We start from the raw sequence: 25858 nt of genomic DNA, 5'->3' as shown, positions 1-25858 counted from the left end.
TATATATTTATTTATTTTTTTTTATTATTTTTTTTGAATTGCCTAGGACGTTAATTGTTGCTGTCCATCAGTATGCATTATGAATATTTGAGAAGTAGCCTGGAGCCATGAGAAATAACTACACAGCACTTTTCTAAAGGAAACAGAATTCTTACTTAATGGCATGTGTTATCAGTCCATCCCAAACACTTACATGTGTTACAAATTTCCTGAGAGTATTGGCATCATATTCTCTTGTCCATGTTGATGTCGCCTTCAGATACAAAAGTAGGAAATTACTTCCGACATAAATCTTTTTATTTTTGTGTGCTAAAGTGTATCATAAACAGGACATATATGTAACGTATATATTATATATGTATATTCATTCAACATCCCTTGTGAACAGAGTGCTTCAAATCTTGAAAGTATATTTAAAAAAAATTGTACTTGCAGGTAGTATGGTGTTTATGAAATAAAAGGCCACTTAAGTGCACTTAAAGAGAGTTCACTTTCATAACTATGTTTCTTAACCGTTAGTAAAAAGTGCACTTTGAAATAATGTTTAAACTTTTAAACTTTTGTTGTGTTTAAAGAAGTACACTTATTTTAATTTGGTCACTAACATACTAAAGCACATGTTAAGTTCTTGATAATAATTTTAATTAGTATGTTATTTGATATTACATTTAAAGTTAATATTTTTAAATGTACTAAACTGCAACTTCATTGTTACAAATATGTAATTACAAATATATTCAAATACACGACAACAAAAATGACATTATATTTTAGTTTACCATAAATGATTGCCAGTACATTTAAGCATACACTTAATGATATTTCAAAGACAACAGAAGTATTTATGAAATTAAATATGTACCTCAGTCATACCTTTAATTCTGTTAAATGAAACAAAATGTAACAAACATAACATTAAATGTAACAAAGTTTTATGTATGCATTGTTATATGACTTTTCCCTTTGCATTATAGTTCAAAAACATCTGTTGAAGCACATCTGTTTAGATCATATGTGTCTATCGTCTGAGTCACTTTCAGGTGCTGATTTCATGTTGTCTTTTGCTGTAGGCCTGTCTGTTCAAACCCGACAGACTCGTGGCTGGAATTTCATCTTGTCATACTCTAAACACTGCCTTTCAGATGACTGTTGTTACCAGACTGCTCTTAGCAAAGCACGCGCACATTTTGAGTGGTTATGATTGATCCCTGAGGAATTTGTAGTGAGTATATGTTAATCAAACACATTTTTATCGGAAGCATTAAAAGTTTTCAGGTGGAAAACAGGCTGATGATTAATTCAGACAGGCTGCATAATTTTTAAAGTTGCATTACCGGAGCATGCAGGCTTCATAAACTAAAACACTGTGGGCATTTTAAATAAACAGAAGAGCAGCAGTCAGCACTTTGTGTCTCATGACTCTGAAAGCTCTGATAGGATCCTGGGAAACATTAAATATTACAGTAAATATCCCATTCATCCTTAAGTGTAGCCAAAACTGTTGTGCAAGCTCACGCTATATCACTATTAATCTCTCCAGGGTGTTTGTTTAAGCAAATGCAGACAGTTAATATTTTATACTTCATAACATGAGCATCGCAGCTAATAAACAATGGCAGATAGCTTTACTATTCTCAGCGTTAAATACATGGTCAGCATTAAGGCCAGTCAAGTCAAGTCACCTTTATTTTTATAGCACTTTATTGTTTCAAAGCAACTTCACAGTATTCAACAGGAAAGTAACAAATCAATGAGGCAAATCCAAAATTCTGCAATAAAGCTGCTTTAGCAACATAATAGTGTCATTATTCAGTTCCGTTCAGTTCAGTGTTGGTTCAGTTTAGTTCAATAACTGTGTTAATTATCATTCATTATTAAACTAGTTTAACTCAGCTGTGAGCAGCTCTAGACAGCAGTGTCGTTACTCAGCTCGAATCAGCTCAGTGTTGATTCAGTTCAGACTCTGGTCTTAATGGTCACATGTAAACATAATGTTTGTGATGAGTAGGCCTATTTTCTTTTCAATATAATCAGATTTATTTTTGATCTAGTTTGACTGAGGCTGCACAAGTGTCAACATTGTCAATCTCCAGCTCCCAAGTTCAGTACAAAAATACAATTTGTGTTATGAGTGAGTTATTGAATTGTGAATATTGAAACTTTTGACAACCTTTTCAAAGTGCAAGTGTCTGAAACCAATATCGTTATCATCTCTGTGTAAACTACAAAAATGCAAATTTGTGAAAACTATGACGTCAAGATATCCACATATCCCATGTTTAGTCTATAGGTATTTGAGCAGGAGTAGTCTTTCTTTACAAAGTGATATCTATTGGCCTGGCATGCATAATATAGCGTTTTTATTCATTTTCACAGATCTATGGGGATCGTTTTGAAAATGTTGTTGTCTGTGTGCAAAACTTTTTAAAAACACAAAGGAAAAATGGGTAACACTTTATTTTAAGGTGTCCTTGTTACACGTTACATGTACTTACTATTATAATAACAATAAATTATGCATAATTATATGCAAGTAACCATAAGCCAAACCCTAATCCTAACCCTAACCATATAGTAAGTACATGTAGTTAATTAATATTACTCAGTACTTAAATGTATAATTACACTTTAACAAGGACTCCTTAAAATAAAGTGTAACCGAAATTTTTTTTCTGTTTTTTAATACATCGCTGTTGTGTGTACCCTGATTCTTTCAAAAACGAAACAGCATTACACGGTTCATTCCACTGTGACTTGGAATTATTTTCACTGGCAGAGCAAAAAGAGACAAAATCTGAATTCAAAATATTTTGTGAACACAATGGTGCCATTCATAACGAGTGGTTGGTTATGACAGATCAATGCCTATATGCACTATACAAATTTAGCTCTGACTCTTACCGACAGTTAATGGAGATCGCCGACAAATGCCTGAAATCTGGGGCAAATTGATGCTCGTATGAGTGAATGATTGTCGCTTTTTTAAGATGAGATCTAAGAGAAGCTAAAGCGTTGCAAATGCCTGAGAGAGATGCAGTATTTAGCAGGTTAAATAGCTAGTGTCACAGTGTCTAGCTGGTGTGCCCATGTATAGCCACCAGAGGGCACGCTTCTTAAGTTTTGTTTGTTTCTCTGGACTTCAGTTCCCATCACCCTCTGCTTTGACTATCAAGTCTCATTACATTCAGCTGTGTCTCATTTACCTTGTTAACTCATCCACATATAAGCCCGGTTTTCTTTGTCTTTGGTTGCTGGTTTATTGTTTACTCTTACGTGTTTTCTGTTGCTCTGTTTTTGCCCTGATGTGGATTACTCTGTTTGTTTTTGGACTCTTCAATAAATGCTGCATTTGGATCTTCTTGTTTTGGAGCATTCCGTGACAGAATAAACCAGCCATCAACAGATCCAGGAGCTAGTCTGGGCTTATTGGATTGTGGACCATGGGCATTCGTATTCTTCCTCCTGCTTCGAAAAAGGAGCGGAAGCTCGGCTCCGGATCTTGGCGGATCTTCGCCAACAGGGGATGGAAGTAGGAGGTTTTGCTCAGACCTTCTGGACTTTGGTGGTAGGACTGGAACTTTGTGAGTCCGAGCGCACCAAGATTTTTAATGATTGCTTGGACAACCCCTTGCCTCCTCGGGAGATGGAGGGGCTTAAGACTCTCGACTTTTGGAGTTTCATTGATTATCTCTGTTACCGCAATTTAGTAATGTCATTGAGTCCATTGCAGTGCCCCCGGAGATGTTCGAGCCTGCTCCAGTGGATAGTGAATCTCAGTCTCGCAAGCGAAGGTCGAGAAGGAGGAGGGCAGCAAGGTCCACTCCAGTTCTCCCGGAGCCCGCTCCAGTCCTTGAATCTGCGCCAGATCCCACTCCAGTCTATGAGTCTGACCCAAATCTGGTGGTCCTGGAGGACCTGACTCTGGTGGTCCCAAGTCAGGTGGTCCTGGAGGACCCAACTCCGGTGGCCCTGACTCCAGTGGTCTCGAGTTTGGTGGTCCTGGAGGACCCGACTCCGGTGGTCCTGAGTCTGGTGGTCCTGGAGGACCCGACTCCGGTGGTCCCGAGTCTGGTGGTTTTGGAGGACCTGACTCTGGTGGTCCCGAGTCTGGTGTTCCTGGAGGACCCAGAGTGGTCTCAGAGGTTGCCACAGAACCGCCAATTTCACTACTGCTGCCATAATCAAGAAGGCCGTCTTTGCCTTTGGCCTCTGTGCTGCTCTGCGTGCATGGGAGCATTCAGAGTCCACTCATGAACCCGCTCCAGTCCGGGAGCATTCAGAGTCCACTCCAGAGCCCGCTCCAGTCCAGGAGCCTTCAGAGTCCACTGCAGAGCCCGCTCCAGTATGGAAGCCCTCAAAGTCCACTCATGAACCCGCAGCAGTCCAGGAGCCTTCAGAAACCACTCCAGAGCCCGCTCCAGTTCAGGAGTCCTCAGAGTCCACTCATGAACCAGCTCCAGTCCAGGAGTCTTCAGAGTCCACTCCAGAACCCACTCAAGTCTATGGGTTCACTCCAGAGCCCACTCAAGTCTATGAGTTCACTCCAGAACTCACTCAAGTCTACGAATTCATTCCAGAGTTCGTTTCAGTCTACGAATCCACTCCAGAGCTTACTCAAGTTTATGAGTTCACTCCTGAGCTCGTTCCAGTCCAAGAGTCCACTACCGAGTCTGCTCTAGTTCCTCCCGAGGTGGTGGTTTCTGCTGTGGAGCCTCTCGAGGCGGCGGTGTCCGTTTCAGCTCCCCTCTGGGTGGTGGTGTCCACTCCTGAACTCTCAGTCTGCCTGGTCATGGCCAAGGAGACTGTTGGTGACTGTTGCCTTCCCAGTTTCGGTCAAGGAGACCGTTGCTGAACTGTCTGCCTGTCCTGTTTCATCCATCAAGGCTGTTACTAACCTTTCTGTGCTCTTCTTTGCAGTCCTGCTTGAGCTGCTAGGGGCTTCATCGGCCTTGTCAGCTCCGCTGAGGTGGTTGTCAGCTCTGCCTTTGCTGTCTGCCAAGCTCCTGGCTCTGCCCTGGTCGCCCGCCGGGGTTGTTGTTTGGCCGGAGCCTTGCTGGTCTGTCCCTCCGGCCCCCGCCCTGGCCTCGTGCTCTGCTGGCCTCGCCTTGGCCTCCTGCCTTGCCGGCTCCGCCCTAGCCCTCTGGCCTACCTCTGTTTCTAGACCTCTTTCACTACATGGACCAGGCCCGCCATCCCTCCCCCTGGTCCGCCTCCGTTCCGCCTCCCTCCTGGATTTCATTGACTTTTTGTGGAGCGTCTGGAATCCGCTCCTTAGAGGGGGGGGTGATTCAGCTGTGTCTCATTTACCTTGTTAACTCATCCACATATAAGCCCGGTTTTCTTTGTCTTTGGTTGCTGGTTTATTGTTTACCGTCACGTGTTTTCTGTTGCTCTGTTTTTGCCCTGGTGTTTGTTTTTGGACTCTTCAATAAATGCTGCAATTGGATCTTCTTGTTTTGGAGCATTCCGTGACAGCTAGACCTGTCTGTGACTCCAAATCCTGCAGTGTGTAATGTGTTTTGACTGGAAATGACAGTTAGTGTGGAAAAAAACAGTAATCCGACGACTTTGAAACTAGTTTCACATCAGACAGGAATGACATTTGAGGTATTTATTACATTTATTAAAGGTTTTTATTGAAATGGTGAAATAAAGTTTTATAGTTTCTGAAAATTCAGTCTTTTTTGCAATCATAATTTCTGTCATCCCTTCTCTGAAGAGTCTCACCACATGCCGCTACAAAATTGAAAGGTAAATACTTTTGAGGTGACAGTTCCTTGGCTCTTTATACCTGTATCTCAGTTCATCCAGACAGTCTCTTTCTAAATATCTTTAAACAGTATGGGAAAGTTTGGAGTAAACGGTGTGTTGGAAATTCCAGTGTCTCTTATTTTCTGGATTTCCGTTTTCTTGTGTGTGAGGAAAGTAAAAAAAACAAAACAATTTTTCTTAAGATCATGACAAAGGGAGACAGAGCAGGACTGCAACCGTATCTGGCTTCCTTCCACGACTCTTCCTTGATCCGATCTTCTGCTTATGGACTGACAAACCAGATTCCAGTTTGCCTGGTAACCACTACCAGAACAATACAGCTATAAACAGAATATAGGGAACCTCGCAATTAACCTTAATGCACAAAGGTATGACTTGATTTTAGGACTTTCATCTCAGCACTCCTAAAAATCTGGGATTAGGATGTCAGCTTCTTCAGGAATATGGCTTCACCTTAAAGCCTTTATGGAACTGTTTCTTTGTGGGCAGAATAGTAAGCTCAAAGTAGATTTGGAAAAGCGGATATGCGAGTAAGTCTCCCTCAGTGGGAAAAATTTACGCCACTCTATTAGTAACACACTCAAGGCAAAAATCACCTATAAATGTGTCTCATAAACTCTTGGTTTTGTTCAGACAGGCTTCTTTTGCTTCATAGCGTCATTTAGGTCATGAGGTGCAGATTAATGGAAGATTTTTTATGATGCATATTTATTTAAAATATATATGAAATTTTCTTTGGTGCTGAGTATTACATTTGCTAAACCATATGGGTCTTTCCTCTAAAAAAGTGGTTGAGAAATCTATCATCTGAATAAAAAATTCCACAGTGAACAATATGATTTATTACTCTGTTTTGAACACGTGTATTATCTCATTCACTAAAACTGTTAACTCCCTTCAAATCAATTGAAAACAGATTTAGTAAATGAATCAGAGATCAGTCTCATTGTTTGGAAATGTGTAGAGTGCCAACAAAAATCATCACTGTCATTGACACCACAATCCAGATTGTTCATTCTTTGATATGTGTCCAACTTGAAACACAGTTAATGGAAAGAATATAACAGGGATGAAAGTGTAAGTCATTATTCTTCCTTCCTAATAGATTGTCATGCTGTTTTGCTCCATCTCACATGAAACTTAAAATATTCAAAGTGAAATTCAAAATACATGTTGTTAAAATAATTCAAAAAGATGAATCTTATTAAAATGATGTTTTAGCAAACGCCAATTTTAATTTTAAATTAGCTTGTATGCCCACCCAAAACCAAATCAAAACCAAAACTCCTCCACACCTCCTGAAATCCAGAAAAACCATTATGACATTGATTGTTTTATCTGTAGATTTTTAGATTTGATTATGGACTTTGTTATGAAAGGAAAGACATTAAAGGCATGTTTTTAATAAACAAATCAGATTGTAGGTTTTGCACAGATTTATTTTTAACATGTAGCGTTTATTAAATAGATGTTTATTTTAACAATTATATTTCCCGATTTTTCACACAATTTGTGTAAATACAAAAATGGGCATGACATATGCTATTTCATGCTTTATGTGAACATTATTTTGGGGGTCAACTGTAATGCAGAAGATGCAATAATCAGAGACTTGTCAAAGTTTCATTTCTCATATTTTATATGAATATTGTATATAGAAATATGTTTCCAAGCATTTGGCATCTCTCTTAATATCCACTCAAAACTTGCATGTATAATCTGAGAAATTCAGAGGACAAAAATGATCGACTGGGTCAGAGGATGATGACGCTTACAGGCCAAATACGTTTCAGCATTTTGGAAACATCGTAAACAAATTCCTATTTCATTTTGGTTAATAAGTCCAAATAAGGATGTGTAATTGGTTTAAGGACATGTATTGGGTCAGTAAAATCTGAGAATCTGTGAATGATGAACTGAGCCTCTAGCCTCATGCATGTTTGTAGAAACACGGTTTCATTTCAAAGTGATATTGATTTACAGGGTAAATCTGGATTAACGTTCGGTCTGGAACGGCAGAGTGAAGGAATAATTCAAAACGGATCTCACTGAGCACTTAATGCACAACATGCACTAGACGTGTCAGAACTTGTGTATGCAGTGACTGTTTGTATAGCTGAGCAACTGTTTCACATTATAACAACCTGTTAACAGTTTTTAATACATATTGTATTTATTTTACAGTCACATTCTACAGTATTTTTTCTTGTTTGTATAGAGAATGCAAAGCTGTTTCTTTACAGCCTGAAATTGAACCTTTTCTTGGTTTATAATATACGTAACACTGTGCTGTAATATGACTCAGAAAGTTAAGCAAATCAAAAGTCATTTATTTCCATGTACTGAATTTTGTCGTCTGTAATCATCTGCAGATGACATACTGGAGTTGTTTGTCACAGAGGAATTGCTTCCCGCCACAACATTTGATTTATGAACATCTGATTTGATTAATTTCACATATGTATAACCTGTCAAGTGTAAAGTTACTGAGAAACCATAACGAAAGTCTTGCCCTCTGCCCTGGCTTTATTAGAAATGAAAAAAAGCAGAGTGTTCTGTTCCATTCTGAATGCTAATACCGTTCTCATCTGTATTACGATCCCTGAAACGTTATTGAACCAATGGCTATGATTTTCTCTCACAATATATATGAAGAGTCGTCTGAAAAATTTACATTTTTCTAGGGCTCGTATGTCCAGTTATTTCACTTTAATGGCAATGAAAAGAATCTATTCATTGCCATTAAAGTGAAATTACTGAAGCTACACATAGGTGATAGTATTCTCATCACAATTGGAGAAGAGGTTAAGGAATTACAGCTCTTTAATATGTACCTGCCCCTTTTTTCAAGGGACCATAAGTAATTGGACGGTTGACTCAAAAGCCATTTCATGGACAGATGTGGGCTATTCCTTTGTTATTTCTACATCAATTAAGCACGTAAAAGGTCTGGAGTTGATTCTAAGTGCGCCATTTGCATTTGGAAGCTGTTGCTGTGAACCCACATCATGCGGTCAAAGGATCTCTGCATGCAGGTCAAACAGACAATTGTTAGGCTTCAAAAACAGAGAGATAACAGGAACATTAGGAGAAAGCATGAAAAAAGCTTGACTGGAAATGCAAATTATTGTGTTTATAAGGAATATGTTACAAGGATTTTTTTTTTCTTAATGAAATTATTCGGCAACTGATCAAATGTGACCATAAAAACTTTCATAATTTCAAATAAATGCTGTTCTGTTCTGTTGTGCCTTCTATTCAGCTAAAAGAAACCTGAAAAATGTACCATGGTTTCCACACAAAAAAAAAAAAGCAGCACAATTGTTTTCAATTACATTTGAAAATATGTTCAAATTGAAGGCAGTTTTGTAATAATTTTGTAACAATCAAATTGTAATAATAATGTACATCATGTCTTATTATAACTCATGAGGATAAGAAGTTTCCTATTGTAATATAACCATCTTGTAATAAAAATAAACAATTAGAATCTGTTTGAATAAGATTCCACCCCCGGACATACTGTGAAAGTGTCCATAATAAAAAAAAAACATCCTAATTTAAATTTGTATTAGTTTCTCTTTAATAGATTATTTGCAAAGAAACAAAGTGCACTCCAGTCCCACTGCCAATATTTATCCACTTTAATTTGGCAGCGGCTATTTGCACTAAGTGCAAATAGCAATATATATTGTTTACACTAAGTGCAAATATCAGTGGGTTCCTTTTACACTAATTGAAAATAGCAGTATTTTTTAACTATATATTTTTTACAATAAGTGCAAATAGCGATAGATTCTGTTTAAATTATGAAAAAATAGGAGTATTTCCATTGCAATAATAGTAGTTACATGCTGTTTATACTAGGCTACTACACTCTAAAAAAAAAAGGTTCTTCAGCGGTTCTTTGGAGTGGTTAAGGTGCTATATAGCACCACTACCGTATAAAGAACCTGTTAAGCCCCTGTATGGTTCTTCAGCGGTTCTTCAGCGGTTCTTTGGAGTCGATGAGGTGCTACCGTAAAACCTGTAAGCCCCTGTATAGTTCTTTAAAGGTTCCTTAACTCTCTCTTAGTCTCTTAGTTTAGTTGGGGAAAGGGTTAAAACAATATTAAAATACAGTCTATTTCTTGAAGATATAATTTTTTTTTGCCCCCAAGGCCCCCGTAAGGAAACATTCCAGGGCCCCCACATGGAACCTTTGACCTCAGAAAAAAAGGACCTCTCCACAAACAGCAACACCAACTTCACACATTACTAACCAGTCAGACTTTATTTCTGGAGTATCTAAAACAGAAGTTCTTTATTGAGAATTAAGGTTTAGATGTTTTTTTTTTTTTTTACATCTTACCGTTTTGGTGAATAGTGTTTGCTTTAGTTGCCTCTTGACCATTGACTTTAATTTTATTTTAAAATAAGTTTTCCATTGGCTGTTACAATGTTTATAAAGCACATATGTGATGGCAAGGCACTTATGGTAAAATCAATTCATGCGTCTGAGTCTGTGGTTGCATTTTATCAAAATCTGTAGTTCTTTTATGAGTTGTATATTATTGCAGTTCTACGATACTACGTGACAATGTGAGAAAATTGTATAAACCACTTTTAGAATTATGGGTTATAAAGATTTTTCAATTCTGTCACTCATAGACATGAAGAATCAGCATGTGAATCTCAGCAATGGTGACAAAATATTCTGATATGATTTTTGAACATCACAAAACAGGGCAGTAAAAAGTCACAACACAAATAAAAGCAAATAGTAAGAATAAAAGAATATACTAAGACAATGCAGCTGCATAATTTATTCATGTCGCAATGCATGCTGGGAGCCATGGATGAGTTATGATTGGTGCACCATTGTTGAGAAAAAGTGCTATGTAGCACCTCTTATGGTTCTACATGGCACCATTCGACAAAGGTGCTATATAGCACCTGTAAAAATAGGTGCTAAATAGCACTAAAAGTGGTCCCCCTATGATTTCAAGCCAAAGAACCGCTTTTAATGCTATATAGCACTATTTTTTTTAGAGTGTAGTGCCAATTATAGTATGCAATAACGTATTGAGTGTAAATAATCATTTTTATTAAAATTATTAAATGGATGCCGCTTTGGGACAATAAAGCCCTCCCTACACCTAACCTTAACAGATAAACACCCATGAGGCATGTTATTTTCCAGTTTTTTGATTATTTCCTTCATTTTTATTGAAAATAATTGCCTTTCTGATCTGATATGTGATGTGAAAAGGGAGAAGAACGAGTTTGGCAAAAGTGGGATTCGAACTCGAGTCGATCAGGTCAAAGAGTATATTTCTTCTACATGCTTTACTATCTACTCCACTGGAACAGCTTTTTAATAGGTTTTTGCAATGTTGTCTAACCCTACCACACGTTGGTGGACTGAGTTAGTGTAAATAGCCTCTGCCAAAAAGGCGGGCTACTTGCACTTAGTGTAAACAGACACGATTTAATTTACTTGTAATGAATACTTACTCTTAGTTACAGCTAACCAAAACTAAACATCATAAGTGTATTAATAAGCGAACACAAACCTTGTCTTAAGAGTTGTCAGATTCAAACACTTTTATGACAACGGCCTCGTGTGGCTGCATTTTTATTGACCTTAGAGACACGGGGCCGAATCGGTCAAGACCTGTGCTGGTTACAAACACCCCACCTTCAGGTAAGCAGGGAGCCCAGTCTGGATCCAGAGTGTGAGGTTCAGAACCCAAATTAAACAGGACCAGGAAGTGAACGCAGCCCCATGAGCGCAGGAAAGCTAAAGGAGGCGTGACTGTAGAATTGAAGCCAGAGGATGACATGCTGGCATTGAAGGATAGAGTCTCTTCACGGGCACGTGACTGACTCAGAGAATGGAAGAGGGCTAGAGGCTGATTCAGCTGATCCAGATCCTGAGAATGGAAATATCATACCACAATAAATGAACATTCAGATTCAGACAACCAGATTTTTAAAAAAGGCCTAAACTCTAAAAAAATAAAGGTTCCAAAGTGATGCCATAAAGACCTGTTTTGTGTTCCTCAAAGAACCCTTCAGTGAACAGTTCTTAAAAGAACCATTTTTCCTCAATGTGAAGAACATGAACATTTTTCCACTATAAAGAACCCTTTGTCCAATGGAAAGTTCCCATGGATGTTAAAGGTTCTTCATTGCACCAGAGATGCCAATAAAGATCCTTTATTTTAAAGAGTGTTATTTCAAACTGTAACTATAGCAATGGTACATTGAAGATGGTTTTCTCATCTCACCTGAACTGGATTGACCTCATCTCCATATCTGAAGATGGGTGTCCCGGGTAAAGTCATAATCAGGACTAGAATCGCTCTCTCCAGCTCCCATTGTACCCCTCCACTTATCTGTGAATGGTGCAAACTCATGTGACACTGCATACAAAGCATTCTCAGAAACATTTCTTAAGAAATGTAACCCAGACTGCATTAAATACAGCGAAGATACACATGGTTTGTGCGGACCACAATGTGTTTTGTTCAATGATATGTCATCACTATGTAAAATTTCAAAGCCTTTTGACCAAGAATTTTTAACCTTGTTACAAAGTTCCTTATAGTTATTAGAATGTCTAAAGTGGACTATCGAAATAAAGTGTAACCTTTTTTTTTAATATACATTTGTGATGAACAGTATGATACAGTATATCTCTCATGGTTCCCTAAACCATAAATCAAACTGCATTCTACATGTTGTTCATTTTCTGCAGTTAACTCATACTACTGATGCCATGATTTACATTGGTCTTATTTACTGTAAATAAAGGTGTTCCAGTTTGATGCGTCACAAAAATGAAACCTTGATCATGGTTTTGGAGCAAGGCCACATGTTGTACCAACAACAGACTATGCTTCTATCCACAGGTTGAGAGCTATAGTTCTAACCACAAAAGTTTGCGATGCCATTTGCCAATTTTGTTGCAATTATGGTTTATCGGGAAACACCAAATCATTGAACTACGTTGATAATGACGGAAACGTGTGTTCATAGTAGGCTAACAATGCTTTTGGACAACAAACTAGGTAGGACCAGCAAACCAGCATAGGTTTCTGGAATCATTAGAAGAATCACTGTGCAAGATTCAGTCCCCTGTAGAATTCAGTCTCCCTCAAACACCATACGATTACACAACATAACATGCACTGAACATACTAGCTTAGCAGGCTTGCTGACTAGAGGCTATAATGCTGGAATGTTAGCTCAGCAGTCTAATGGCTAGAATAATGGCTTTAATTTGATGATTTCATAAAATCCTTTGGGGATTTTGCTGTCGATAAACTATTAGACTCAGTTCAGTGAAATGTCCACTCACGGTCCAGCTCGGCCAGTGTCCTTGTGGCATCTGCAGACTGGCCTCCATGGCCTCAGCCACCTCAGCAGGAAACAATGAATGGTGTAATGGGGGGGGGATCAGTGACTTTACAACCAGCTCCACCAGTGAACCATTAACCATTGACACATTGAGTTCTGGAAGAGTGTTACCTGTTTGCCTCACCATCAGTATGCTACAACGAGATAACCAGACCTCATTTATGTCGCCAAGACTTAAGCAAGTTTATATAGTAATAATTATTAGTCAGTTGTCAAGTTCAGTGCATGGGCTCAAAATGAATATGGAGTTAATCTCAATATAAAATGATGTTTATAATCTATTTTACTTCCATTTTTCATCAAGACTTGATTTTATCATGCAGGAAATGATTTTGCTTCAGTGCCAGTCTGAGTTCAGCTGACAAACATGATACCTTTCGTCATCTTGTGAATTCAACTTTTGCATCAGCACACTACACTCCATTAGGGTCTGTGAATCATAAATACACATCAATTTTTAAGCAGATCCTGGGCATGGGCTCACCATATCATGTCTCCAAGAAAAACCCAAACACATTTTCCACAAAACAAGACATGTCAGTGTGTTTTCAGTTTTACCTTTGCAGATAAGGTTGCGTCTGTGTCACAGATGCCAAACCCTGATACACCATGCTCCAGCCAATGCCTTAATGAATACTGGAGTGGAAAATAATACCACATGAACAATAATAAACAAAAGGTAGGCAGAAATATTGACATAAAACAAAAATCCTGATCACATGAATCTGTCGTTTATCTAGTGACAAGTTGCCACAATAACATATTTTTTATTCATCATATTTAAAAATAACATACCACCTACATTAAACCCATACTCTAAACTTAATAGTGTTAAAAAAGCAAGCGTGAGATAAAAACACAGAAGCAACTTTGCTTTTTTTTTTTTTTTAGCTTGCTTCTACAAGTCTTTGAGCTTTTTTATTGTGACTTGTGTTTCATGAGACTTGTAGCCAAGCGCTCCGCGTTGCACCAGGTGAGCTAACGAGCAAGTTTACTACATCAGAAAAGCCATACAAATGGAGCTGGTTGTGTAATGCAAACATCTAAATGTGTTAGTTTAGAAATCATGCACTGTGGTAAAAGTGTTTTGAGGTCAAAATACTCATAGTTTTTTGTGCAAGTAACCTTACAAAGAAGTCATTATTAATTGATAATCTGCCCCGTAATTGTAATTTGTGTGAAAATGAATTAAAATTGTTGTCTGTTTTACTGCCAAACTAGTGTTTACTTCAGCTGGATACATACAGTGAATTTTATATATGTTGAAAAAATAATGCACACTCTTGCTGATATCTTGCATTATAAATATCCAGTATATATGTAATATTCCTTACTTGAATGTACTCTGATGGACTGGACCAAACATCAGTGCCATTACCCGACTCCTGCTCAAACAGATCCAGCTCACAAAGGTCCAGGATCGCTCTCACACCTGAACCATATACAAATTCACTGGATCAGTTACTATTGCTTTATTACAACCAACATAGCCTAACATTGCTTAAAGGGATAAATCACCCAAAAATGAAAATTACCCCATGATTTACTCACCCTCAAGCCATCCAAGGTGTATATGTCTTTCTTCTTTCAGATGAATACAATAAGAGTTATATAACAAATGCCCTGGCCCTTCCAAGCTTTATAATGGCAGTGAATGGGTGTTGAGATTTTGAAGTCCAATGAAGTGCGTCCATCCATCATAAAAAGTAATCAACATGGCTCCCGGGGTTAATAAAGGCCTTCTGAAGCGAAGCGCTGCATTTGTGTTAGAAAAATATCCATATTTAAAACTTTAGAAACCCTGATCTCTAGCTTCCGCTAACCGTCGTATGCATGTTCACGAGAGCGTGGCGTTCCAGCGGATGATGTAGGCAAACGTAATGACGGAAGTGCAGAAGAGAGAGCAAAACAAACCACTGAATTAGAAGTACAAAATAAGGATTTGTAAAGAAAAATGTCAGAGGATTTCGATATAAGCCGAAAGGAGACTGGTTTTCCTTTGCTGTAAACAAAACTTGTTTCCCGCAAGACTAGCATATTCTCACCGGAGCTTACGCTTTGTAAAGAAAAATGTCAGAGGATTTCGATATAAGCCGAAAGGAGACTGGTTTTCCTTTTCTGTAAACAAAACTTGTTTCCCGCAAGACTAGCATATTCTCACCGGAGCTTACGGTACACCTACGTCATCTGCTCCATCGCCACTTCACTTCAGAAGGCCTTTATTAACTCCCCCTGAGCCGTGTGGAGTAATTTTTTTATGATGGATGAATACACTTTATTGGACTTGTATAATCAATGTCTTAAACCCCATTGACTGCCATTATAAAGCTTGGCAGTGAAGAGCCAGGACATTTTTTAATTTAACTCTTGACTGTTTTCATCTGAAAGAAGAAAGTCATATACACCTAGGGTGGCTTGAGGGTGAGTAAATCATGGGGTAATTTTCATTTTTGGGTGAACTATCTTTTTAATATTTTTATGTGCAAAAATTCTACTTCAGTTTGTTTTCACCATTGTTTAACAAGCACAAAGGGATTTACAGTAGCCCCAAAAGGTGTTGGCATGAGATAACAAAATTAAAAGCCAAGCACACATTTCAAGAACATTTCACAAAAGATATAAAAGGAAAAAGAAAAAGGAATGTGAAACATCCACACTTACGCTATACATGAGGAGAACTGTGAGAACTTGAGGTGAACTGCCTTCATATATCCACTGTAAATTACCTTGAGGCCAGTTGGTTAAAAGTAATTAGTTAATATTGGCTATGAAAAATTTGCATCATTTGTTTGCACATGCCACTTTTTTTTTTAATACAATGATTTTCAGACATGGCTTAAGCGTCTAATTACTTTGAGATCAGTGTGCAGTGAGAGTGGAGAAGACTGATGCAATGTGACTAAACAGCACCATCTAGTGAATGGCAAAGGTAGCAAAATCCTGATCCACCTACATGCAGATAAAATATTTAATGAAAACTTTTCATTTTATGAAAGAGTGAATGCCAGTAAAACTACCAAAATAAAATCAAGTGCATTTTTTTTTAAATAATGAATGTATACATACCTGCTTTGCGGCTTTCTGTGATAAGCTGTGTGAATTGTGGAAGAGTGCCCAGACTTTGGTCGATCTCTGTTAGGTTGGGAGGGGAGATGTCATGTTGGAACAACCCCTCCAGGATCACTGCCCTGACCCCCAGTGACTTCACCCCTGAATGAGAGTCATACACCATCATGTTGGGCTTCACAACTGAAATTTCAGTGCTGTTTACAAGTATTAGGCCAACTGTACAGTCAATTCTGTGCTGATCACATTCAATCACTGCACCACATGTATATGCACAACACTTCACAATTATACCATGTTGGTTTTATTGTTTTTACATTATCAGTAGTTGAGGTATTAGTGGGTCACTCTCAGGAAACCGTGCCATTGGTGTGCTACTGTATGTGTGTCCTACTATTGATATAATTTATATAAATTTAAATACAACTTTTTTATTTTTTAAATATTAATGGGAATATCAGTAGTACTAAATACTTTATTATAATATACTATAAATTAAATATATTGTTAATCTTTATATAATATTTAATGTCATATATAGAATTCATATATTAAATTACAATTATATTTCAAATGAAAATATGAAAACATGCCCTGTTTCATTTATGTTTATTTTTTAACACAAGTGAATAAGGTGGTGTAAGGCACTGATATTTATCAGCTGAAGCTTTAGACATTTTTGCACTGATATTCAACCCCGTAATATTCAACTTCAAAATATTTTGAATGTCGGACTGACATGAGAAATTGTATAGGTTATTATTTTCAATAATAATTGAATAAAATGAAAACAATCATAACATATATAGATTATAAAAAATCTACATTGTATATATATATATATATATATATGTGTGTGTGTGTGTGTGTGTTACAACAAAATATATATGATTTATATATAATGACAATTATCATAAAAAATCCATAAACATTTCATAAAATAGGGCACAATGTACTATATTAATATAAAATAATTTTCCATATTGATTTTTTACAGGTGTTTTAACTGTATTTTGAATTTTACACTGCATTGTGTTGTTTTACTTTTCTTTTCTTTTTTTTTTGTACAGTACACATAAGAACTACTTTTGGTTCCCCAAAGAAGCAATAGAAAACAGTTCTTAAAAAGAGAAAAAAAGAACATAGTGTAAAGAACCCCTTTCTACTATAAGGAATCTTTTGTCCAGATTCGACAGATTTTAAAAGATCTTCACTGAACCAAAAATGTCAAACAACCTTTTTTTTTAAGAGTGTTGACATTGTGTTAAATGTCCTGTGCTGTGGTTTCTGGAAACAATGCCTTAGACTTTGACATGCGGGAGTAATTTTAGGCTCTAGGATGGATGGATAAACGGTTTGAATGTTTTGATAGCAGTAGATGCTGTCATACTGCAATAATACTGCTGATGTACTGCTGACTACATACTGAAATAATATTGTAGATGTTTTAAATGAACTCACTGCTGATACGGCTGACCTTGTCACTGTCTGCATCCATGAAGAACACATCCCTCTGCCACCAGTGCAGTGAAGGAGACTCCGTCCGCGGGCTCTGAATGATTATTGCGATCACAGTGCCCAGCATTATCAGCCAACCAATCCAGAAGCAAAGCACCAGGCGAGAACGAAACTTCTTCCATTCTGGTCCTCCTGCGCACTTCTCCAGCTCTTCTCTGCTCAGGGGCTTCCAGACGTGCCGCTGTTGCTGAATGTCTGGGATAAGGAGAGGTACGGTCTCTGAGCTGTCCAGATCGGTGAATCGACCTCCAGCAGATACGCTGCCATAGCCTGGATCTCCTTCAACCTTCAGTGTCATCTGCTTTCACTGGATGTTAGGAGCCATTTAGAAGAAAACAGTTTGCACAAAACTTTTGCATGTGTTAGCAAATGGCTGCAATATAACAAAGAGTGAAAAATTTAAGGGGGTCTGAATACTTTCCGTACCCACTGTATATGTGTAAGTATCCCACAATACCACTATCAACACAAACAACCACTGCACTATTTAAAACATTTCAGATTTTTGTAGCTGATCAAAATCCCTGAAACTTTCACATATATTGTGTTTCTCCATCAATGATCATTTAAAAAGGTCATATAGTCATAAAAGATGTATATTGTGAAGTCATTGAATAGATCAGGCTTGGTGTATTTTTCATTCTTTGTTGAATATCTCTGGTGGAAGTTGGACTAAGTTTGTAGCATGAAATAACATATATTAACTGGTATAATTGTGGTAATGTGTCATGGATCTGTTGCAGACTTTACTCATTTAATCTCAAAGCTTCTGTCAAAGCAAAACAGCATTCCCATTTAAAAATGTTATTAAAATAATTAGGAAATAGATATTGAAAATATTTCAATACTATCAAGTCGATAGAGATTAATAGGAGAGTGATTTTTGTATCATTTATATACTAGTTTTGGTTAATATTTTGAATTTAATATATTTTAAAAATATTTTCTGATTATCTTCTGAGTTTTAATCAATTTGTTTAGTCATTTTTATTATTTTTTATATGTCTACAGTTTTTATTAAATGTTATTTTTTAGTTGTAGTAGTGTATTTAGTTTTAGTTAATTTAGTACTTCGACTTGAAGTAAACAAAAATGAAAGATGCTGCTGAAATTTTAAAAAGTACATTTTTTTATTTCCTTTTAGTTTTTCATGTCAATAACCTTGATTAGCAGTTATGGGAACCAGTTATTCTGATTGATATTTGTTTGATATTATGAATTATGAATAAAATTAGAATGAATTATTAATAATTATCGGAATTATTAAAATACTATAATATGACTATAAAAGTCATATTATTACATACATAACTATTACTAATATTAATATTATATAAATGTGTCTTGAGTTCTGTTGTCAAATAAACATCAGTTTCTTCTGTTTTGAAGTCTGCTGTCGAGCCCGCTGGCCATTCCATTGTCGAGCCTGCTGGCCAATTCACTCCCAAGCCCTCCGCTGACAGCAGCTGTCTCCTTCACCTCTGCTCAAAGGAGGAGAATGCGGAGAAAAAGACTGTTGGCTCCAGCCCCTGAGTTCGCTCCAGTATCGTCTCCAGCCCCTGAGTTCGCTCCAGTGTTGGCTCAAGCCCCTTAGTCCGCTCCAGTGTCGGCACCAGTCCCCAAGTCAAGCCCAGAGAGGGCTCCTGTTTACAAGTTAAGCCCAGAGGGGGCTCCTGTTCCCACGGCCAGCCCAGAGAGGTTTTCAGGAAAACTTCAGTCATTAATGAACAAATATTATGGAATAATTCATGACATTGAATTTGTATGTTTTACCCAGTAACCTCAGTTTTTATTTGAACTTAGTTGCGCTTAATGTTTGTTCCACGGTCATGTCACTAACTTCCCATAAAAATGTCATCGTTACACATATTTTACATGATATTTAGTATATCTTGGTCTGTATAATTACTGTAATGACACTGTAAGATAAAACCTGTGAAGTCCTCCCAACAGTGAACTCTAATCACAAAGACAAGATATATTAGCTTTTGTACTTAGCTATAGGGAACGTTTGACAGCGCAGTCTCTCTCTGACTGTGACGGTTCTTTTACTTTCAGTTTTCAGTTTATTGTTATGACAAACACACCAATGTTGTTGCAATCAGAATCAGAATGAGCTTTATTGCCAGGTATGTTTACACATACGAGGAATTTGTTTTAGTGACAGAAGCTCCACAGTGCAACAGAATGACAGTGACAAGACAGGACATAGATAATAAAAAGAATAATATACAAATATACAAAATTGTACAAAATAGCAAAAACGCAATATATAATATAGACAATTATGTATGAACAGGTATGATATGTGCAAATTTGAAATGTAAAAAAAGTATGTGTGTTAAATAAATAAATGTATAATAGTGTTGTGTGTTCCACATTTGGCGAAGGAAATACAGCCTCTGCTGGGCCTTTTTAACAATGGACTCAATGTGAGTGTCCCACTTCAGGTCCTGAGAGATTCTGGTGCCCAGGAACCTGAATGACTCCACTGTTGTTACAGTGCTGTCCATGATCGGGGCCATCTACCATCGCCCCGTCGACCTCCTAGACACCACTGGACTGAGCTGGAGGGAAGGGATCCTCCGGTGTCTGGAGAGTGTCCGGCCCCGATTCAGAACCAGCCCGCCGCCGGCCGCTGCACTCTCAAGTCTGCCGGCCATTCCATTGTCGAGCCCGTTGGCCAATTCACTCCCAAGCCCTCCGCTGACAGCAGCTGTCTCCTTCACCTCTGCTCAAAGGAGGAGAATTCAGAGAAAAAAACTGTTGGCTCCAGCCCCTGAGTTCGCTCCAGTATCGGCTCCAGCCCCTGAGTTCATTCCAGTGTTGGCTCCAGCCCCTGAGTCCGCTCCAGTGTCGGCTCCAGTCCCCAAGTCAAGCCCAGAGAGGGCTCCTGTTCCCAAGTTAAGCCCAGAGGGGGCTCCTGTTGCCACGTCCAGCCCAGAGACGGCTCCTGTTCCCAAGTTAAGCCCAGAGAGGGCTTCTGTTCCCACGTCCAGCCCAGGAAGGGCTCCTGTTCCCACGTCCAGCCCAGAAAGTGCTCCCGTTCCCAAGTCCAGCCCAGAGAGGGCCCCTGTTCCCAAGTCAAGCCCACGGAGGGCCTCAGAACCCAAAATTTCCCCGGGCCGGGCCGAGTGCCGAGGCCAAGGCCATGGAGGCCGCTCCACCATGGGCCCCTGAACTGTCTGCTCCGCCATGGCCCCCTGAACTGTCTGCTCCGCCATGGCCTCCTGAACTGTCTGCTCTGCCATGGCCCCCTGAGTTTTCTGCTCCACCATGGCTCCCGGAACTGCCTGATCTGCCATGGTTCCCGGAACGGGTATCGCCCTGGAGGCCGTCCATCCCATATAGGAGTCCCCATTGGAAGTTATGAGGCACGTGGACGCGCCTTCCGGGAGGGGGAGGTAATGTCACGCCCTTGGACTGCCTTGTGTTCCGTGTCTTGTGTTTTGCTCCCCATGTGCTCCCCATGAACCAGGTTCTCTGATCTTTGATTGTGTCCATTGATTTCAGGTGTTTCTTGTCAATTCCCTCGTTTAGTTCCTGTATTTAAGGCCTGTGTTTTCCTGAGTCCTGCGTCCAGTCTTAAACGTCATCTCCATGTCCTATGTGTGTAACCCTGGTTTTGTTTATTAAAAACTCTTTGAAGATTCTCCCACGTCTCCGCATCTCCTCGCTCCTACGCTCGCGCTCCTACACAATAGGCAGATCGTGACACCCGGGAGCTTTACCAATGTAACAGCTTGGCCCTGTCCAAAATGGAACACTTCATGTGTACTTGCGGTCTTCTGGACTTACAATGGCCGCCGCGTGCACGTGTCTGTTAAGTCCACGAGACGGTAGGGTGTCCCATTTGTCATTTTAGCATTCAGAAAGGTTCTCGCGAGCGCCCCCTTTGCGGCCGCTATGCGCCTTCGATCCGCACTTCTGCCGAGCCCGCACTGGGGTGAGCTCCGCAGCAGACTTCTACCCGACAGCCAAAGCGGCATTACGTCACGAAAGTGCGGGCTCAGAGGAAGACCGCGAGGGTTTAGGGTGCCATTTGGGACAAGGCCCTTCTCTGCTGAAAAGCTACATTATATATCTTGAAATGGTAATATCAATGTTTTTAAGCAAACAGCTTAATTCGACTTTTACAGCTTTCATTATTATTATTTTTATTTTATTTTATTTTTTTATTATTTTTTTGTAACACTTTACAATATGGTGGCACTAATATGCATTAATTCATGCTTAAAGGGGTGGTTCACTGTTTTTTTCTAGGCTTTATTGCGTTTCTAACATGTGTTAATGCTTCGTTTAAAAAAAAAACACATTTATTCCACACCGCTCTGTCTCTTCTCTGAGAAACGTGCTGATCATTTCCTGCTTTTATGAAGCCCCGCCCTCAGAAATAGGCGATGGGCTCTGATTGGTTAGCTAGCCCAGTGTATTGTGATTGGCTAAACCGCCTCTAGTGCGCATCTAAACATCTCGCCCCTCACCTCAGCGGCATGTGCTCCGGTTGTATTGTAAACAACGGCGTCGTTAATATCGCTTATCAGTTTGAGCCCGATTGAGAAGCAGAGGATATTATTGAAGAGGATCATGCAGAACCTGTGCAAGCACGGCTTTTAATTTGGTTAGCTGGCCCAGTGTGTTGTGATTGGCTAAACCGCCTCTAGTGCGCGTCTAAACGTCCCACCCCTCACCTCAGCGGTATGTGCTCCGGTTGTATTGTAAACAGCGGCATCGTTAATATCGCTTATCAGCTTGAGCCCGATTGAGAAGCAGAGGATATTATTGAAGAGGATAGTGCAGAACCTATGCAAGCACGGCCCTTAATGGTATGTTTTTTGTTTGTTGTTGTCTCATACTTTTAGATATGCTGTTATTTGTAAATGCTACTGCTTTTGTTAGCTTTTAATATATGGTTTTATCCTGATTAAAGCATTAACACAGTACGGCAACCGCACACGCGCCCATGTTTAACACTTCTCATAGCTATGTGAAAATAAGTGTATAATTGGAACAGTTCATTGTTGGAGCTGAGCTGAATGAGAGAGAGAGAGAGAGAGAGAGAGATGCAGAGCGTGTGTAGAGTTTCCCGAGGGCGGGGTTTATCTGGGTTTGTGATGTCACGAACCTGGGAAGTAACTTGTTGTAGTCCCTACCGTGGTTTTTGTAGGCATTAAACTGACAGAATTTTAAAAGACGATATCTCCGTTTGCATTGAACTTTCAGCTTCGTAACTTTGCAGATATTGTTTATGCTCAAAAATCAACATTACACACTAACTAACGTTAAAAAAGTGAAATCGCAATCAACCACCCCTTTAACTAATACACAGATAATCATGAGTTAATTTATAATTCATGAAGAACTAATAATTACTGCTTCAGCAACAACTGAACATTCTATATGATTCATAGATTAAGTAATCAATAAATTGTTATTAGTTAAATGTGTCATCGTGTATTAATTCCCTAATAACATATTATATCAACTAATAGTGTAAATATATGTGTTAATTACCACAATGGGTCCACGCCGTGTATTTCAACTTCCAGTTGTCTGCTTTAATCATTAGCTAATGATTGGCAAATATATCATTATGTTATGACTTTACTTGTTGAGGCACATGACTAACTAACTAATGCAAAATCCATAACCACAATGACATGTTACCTAACAATTAGTTACTAGTTCTGTGCCTCAACAAGTAAAGTCATAACATAATGATACCTTTGCAAATCATTAGCTAATGATTAATTAAAGCAGACAACTGGAAGTTAGAGTACATAACTTTGACCACTGTGGTATTTAATATATGAATTTACATCATTAGTTAATATAATATGTTATTAGGGGACTAACACGTTATGACACATTTAACTAATAACAATTTATTTATTACTTTATCTATGAATCATATAGAATGTTCATTAGTTGTTGATGTAGTAATCATTAATAAATGGTTTGTTTCTTCATGAGTTAACCATTAACTTGTGATTATCTGTGCATATAGTTAAGCATGAATTAATTCATATTTGTGCACCTGTATTGTAAAGTGTTACCATTTTATTTTGGCCCATTATGACTAATATAAATTGTGTGCAAATTTGTGTGTCCAAACTTCTCGAGCCTTTGTAGAGAATGAAATATTCTGAAGAAACATAAGCTTCATGAATTTCTGTTGCTCAGAAGGCTATAACAGATATGAAATCTGTAATACTAATGTTAGGAGCCACAGGATAAGAAATACTTCTACATCTAATCTTTTCCCAATAGTTCAGTATAAATGATTGAATAACTTAACATATACTATATAAATGCATATTAACTTATGTAGTGCCTTTTCAGAAAAGCATGCATTTCTGTAAACTGTTGACAGGATACAATGCACACAAAACGTATTTGGACAATTCATCCACTCATCTACGGTGGCCGAGAGGGCTCAGCGTGCTGCAACTTCAGAAAACACATGCAAATAGAAAAAGCACCTAAATCAAGAAAACATCTTTATCAGTTTGACAGCAGGTGCTGCAAATTCTCACAACGCAAACAAGTAAAGAAACACACTGCAAATGCTCACAACACAACCAAATAAAGAATTGTATTTGCAGCGCGTTTCTTTGTTTGGTTGCGTTGTGAGTATTTGCAGTGCGTTTCTTTATTGGGTTGTGTTGTGAGCATTTGCACCTTTTTCTATTTGCAGTGCGTTTCTTTATTTGGTTGTCAGGGGCGGTGTTCTGTCGATTTGTGCTACCCTGTCAGATTTTGCTACTTCCCATTACAGTTTTTCTGAATTGCTAAAACACATTTCTTGAAACCATCACTCATTTTCTCAAAACCTTAAACACAAATCCAAATACTCAAACTAAATTCACGAAACCTCTGACTCTTCCATCAAAATCAAACAATCACTGCAAAACCATTTCACTTGCACTCAAAATCAACCGGTGTCAGGGTCTAGACTTTGACATGTCAATAATACACCCACAGCACTAGGTGGCGCCAAATACGCATAAAACAAGTGTGCCATTAAATACGTAATGTAATGCGTGTTGTAAAGATCGCGAGTAATAACAAAAGAAAAAGAAAACCTTACAGCTGTATGAGTCGTGACTGTCACGTTAGCCTGATGGGACCAACTCTACTTCTACTGTTAATAAGATTTTGGTGGGCTACTATTAGATGGATAGCCTAAATGTCCTAATTCAGATGGGAATTTTTTTTTTTAAATGGTATATCAAAAAGTGTTTATTTTTTAAATGTGATTGTTGGTACATTTTACCAGTTTTTACCATACTTTCAAAACAAAAATTAAAATAGGAAAAATATGCAATATGAAAATAATTGAAGACAAAATGTGTTTTACTGAGAAAAAACAAGATTTGGTTTTTAAAAAGCCTTTTTCCAAAAGGTACATCTGGAAAAAGGGGAGTCGTCTTATAATCAGGGTCATCTTATATTCGGGCCAATACGGTAATGTTGTCTTTTTTTGCTAGACAAATAGAAAAAACCCTCTGGTCTGACAGATCCAGCCTTGATAACACTCTCTAAACCTTACTCTTTCTCTCCTCATCCTATTCCTCCACATCCTCCACTTCTTACATGTACTCTTCCTCCTCTCCTTCTCAGACTGACTGCCAAATTTAATTTGTAACCATTTTTTATATGTACTGCATTTTTACAGAACTGAGAAATGACTGCCTAGCGATATAGCTAGTCATGTGTCAGGAGACCAAGAAACTGCTATAGTACTGTATGAAATTTGGCGAAATGTGCAGAGGATGCTAAATTTACTTTTTTTTGTTTTATTTTTTACTGTACTGTATTCATACAATTCTTTGGTGTTTGAAATTTTCTAGTGCTTTTCATTTACTACAAGATTACTTTACAGTAGTAAAATGAAAAAAAATTTTTCCCAAAAGTTCATTGCTGAATTATACATCTGTATCTGTAATTTAATTTATGTATACTGTAATAGACATTGAGCTGCAAAAATAATTCCTGAATCCTAGTAAGAGTTTTTTGTTACAGTGTTATTGATCTCAGTGTTCTCTGGGCAGGAAAGTCATCTGTGTATTTGAATTGTAAGCATTTACAGTTTTTT

General features: G+C 38.2%; 1 protein-coding gene across 1 annotated transcript; it reads right to left on the bottom strand.

The window, feature by feature from the left end:
• Positions 1–11333: 11333 nt before the first annotated feature.
• Positions 11334–18058, bottom strand: LOC107740393 (4F2 cell-surface antigen heavy chain-like). Its single transcript, XM_016552819.1, has 9 exons — positions 17700–18058; positions 17550–17574; positions 16243–16378; positions 14511–14608; positions 13735–13812; positions 13551–13606; positions 13118–13310; positions 12045–12152; positions 11334–11687 (listed from the first exon to the last, which is right to left on the bottom strand). The coding sequence occupies exons 1-9, from the start codon at positions 18056–18058 to the stop codon at positions 11334–11336; spliced, it is 1407 nt and encodes a 468-aa protein (XP_016408305.1).
• Positions 18059–25858: the final 7800 nt, after the last annotated feature.

This window comes from Sinocyclocheilus rhinocerous, unplaced genomic scaffold, assembly GCF_001515625.1.
Source record: "Sinocyclocheilus rhinocerous isolate Xijiao unplaced genomic scaffold, SAMN03320098_v1.1 scaffold315, whole genome shotgun sequence".
NCBI lineage: Eukaryota > Metazoa > Chordata > Actinopteri > Cypriniformes > Cyprinidae > Sinocyclocheilus > Sinocyclocheilus rhinocerous.
Note: the sequence above shows the minus strand (reverse complement) of the source record. Positions and strands in the feature narration are given on the sequence as shown.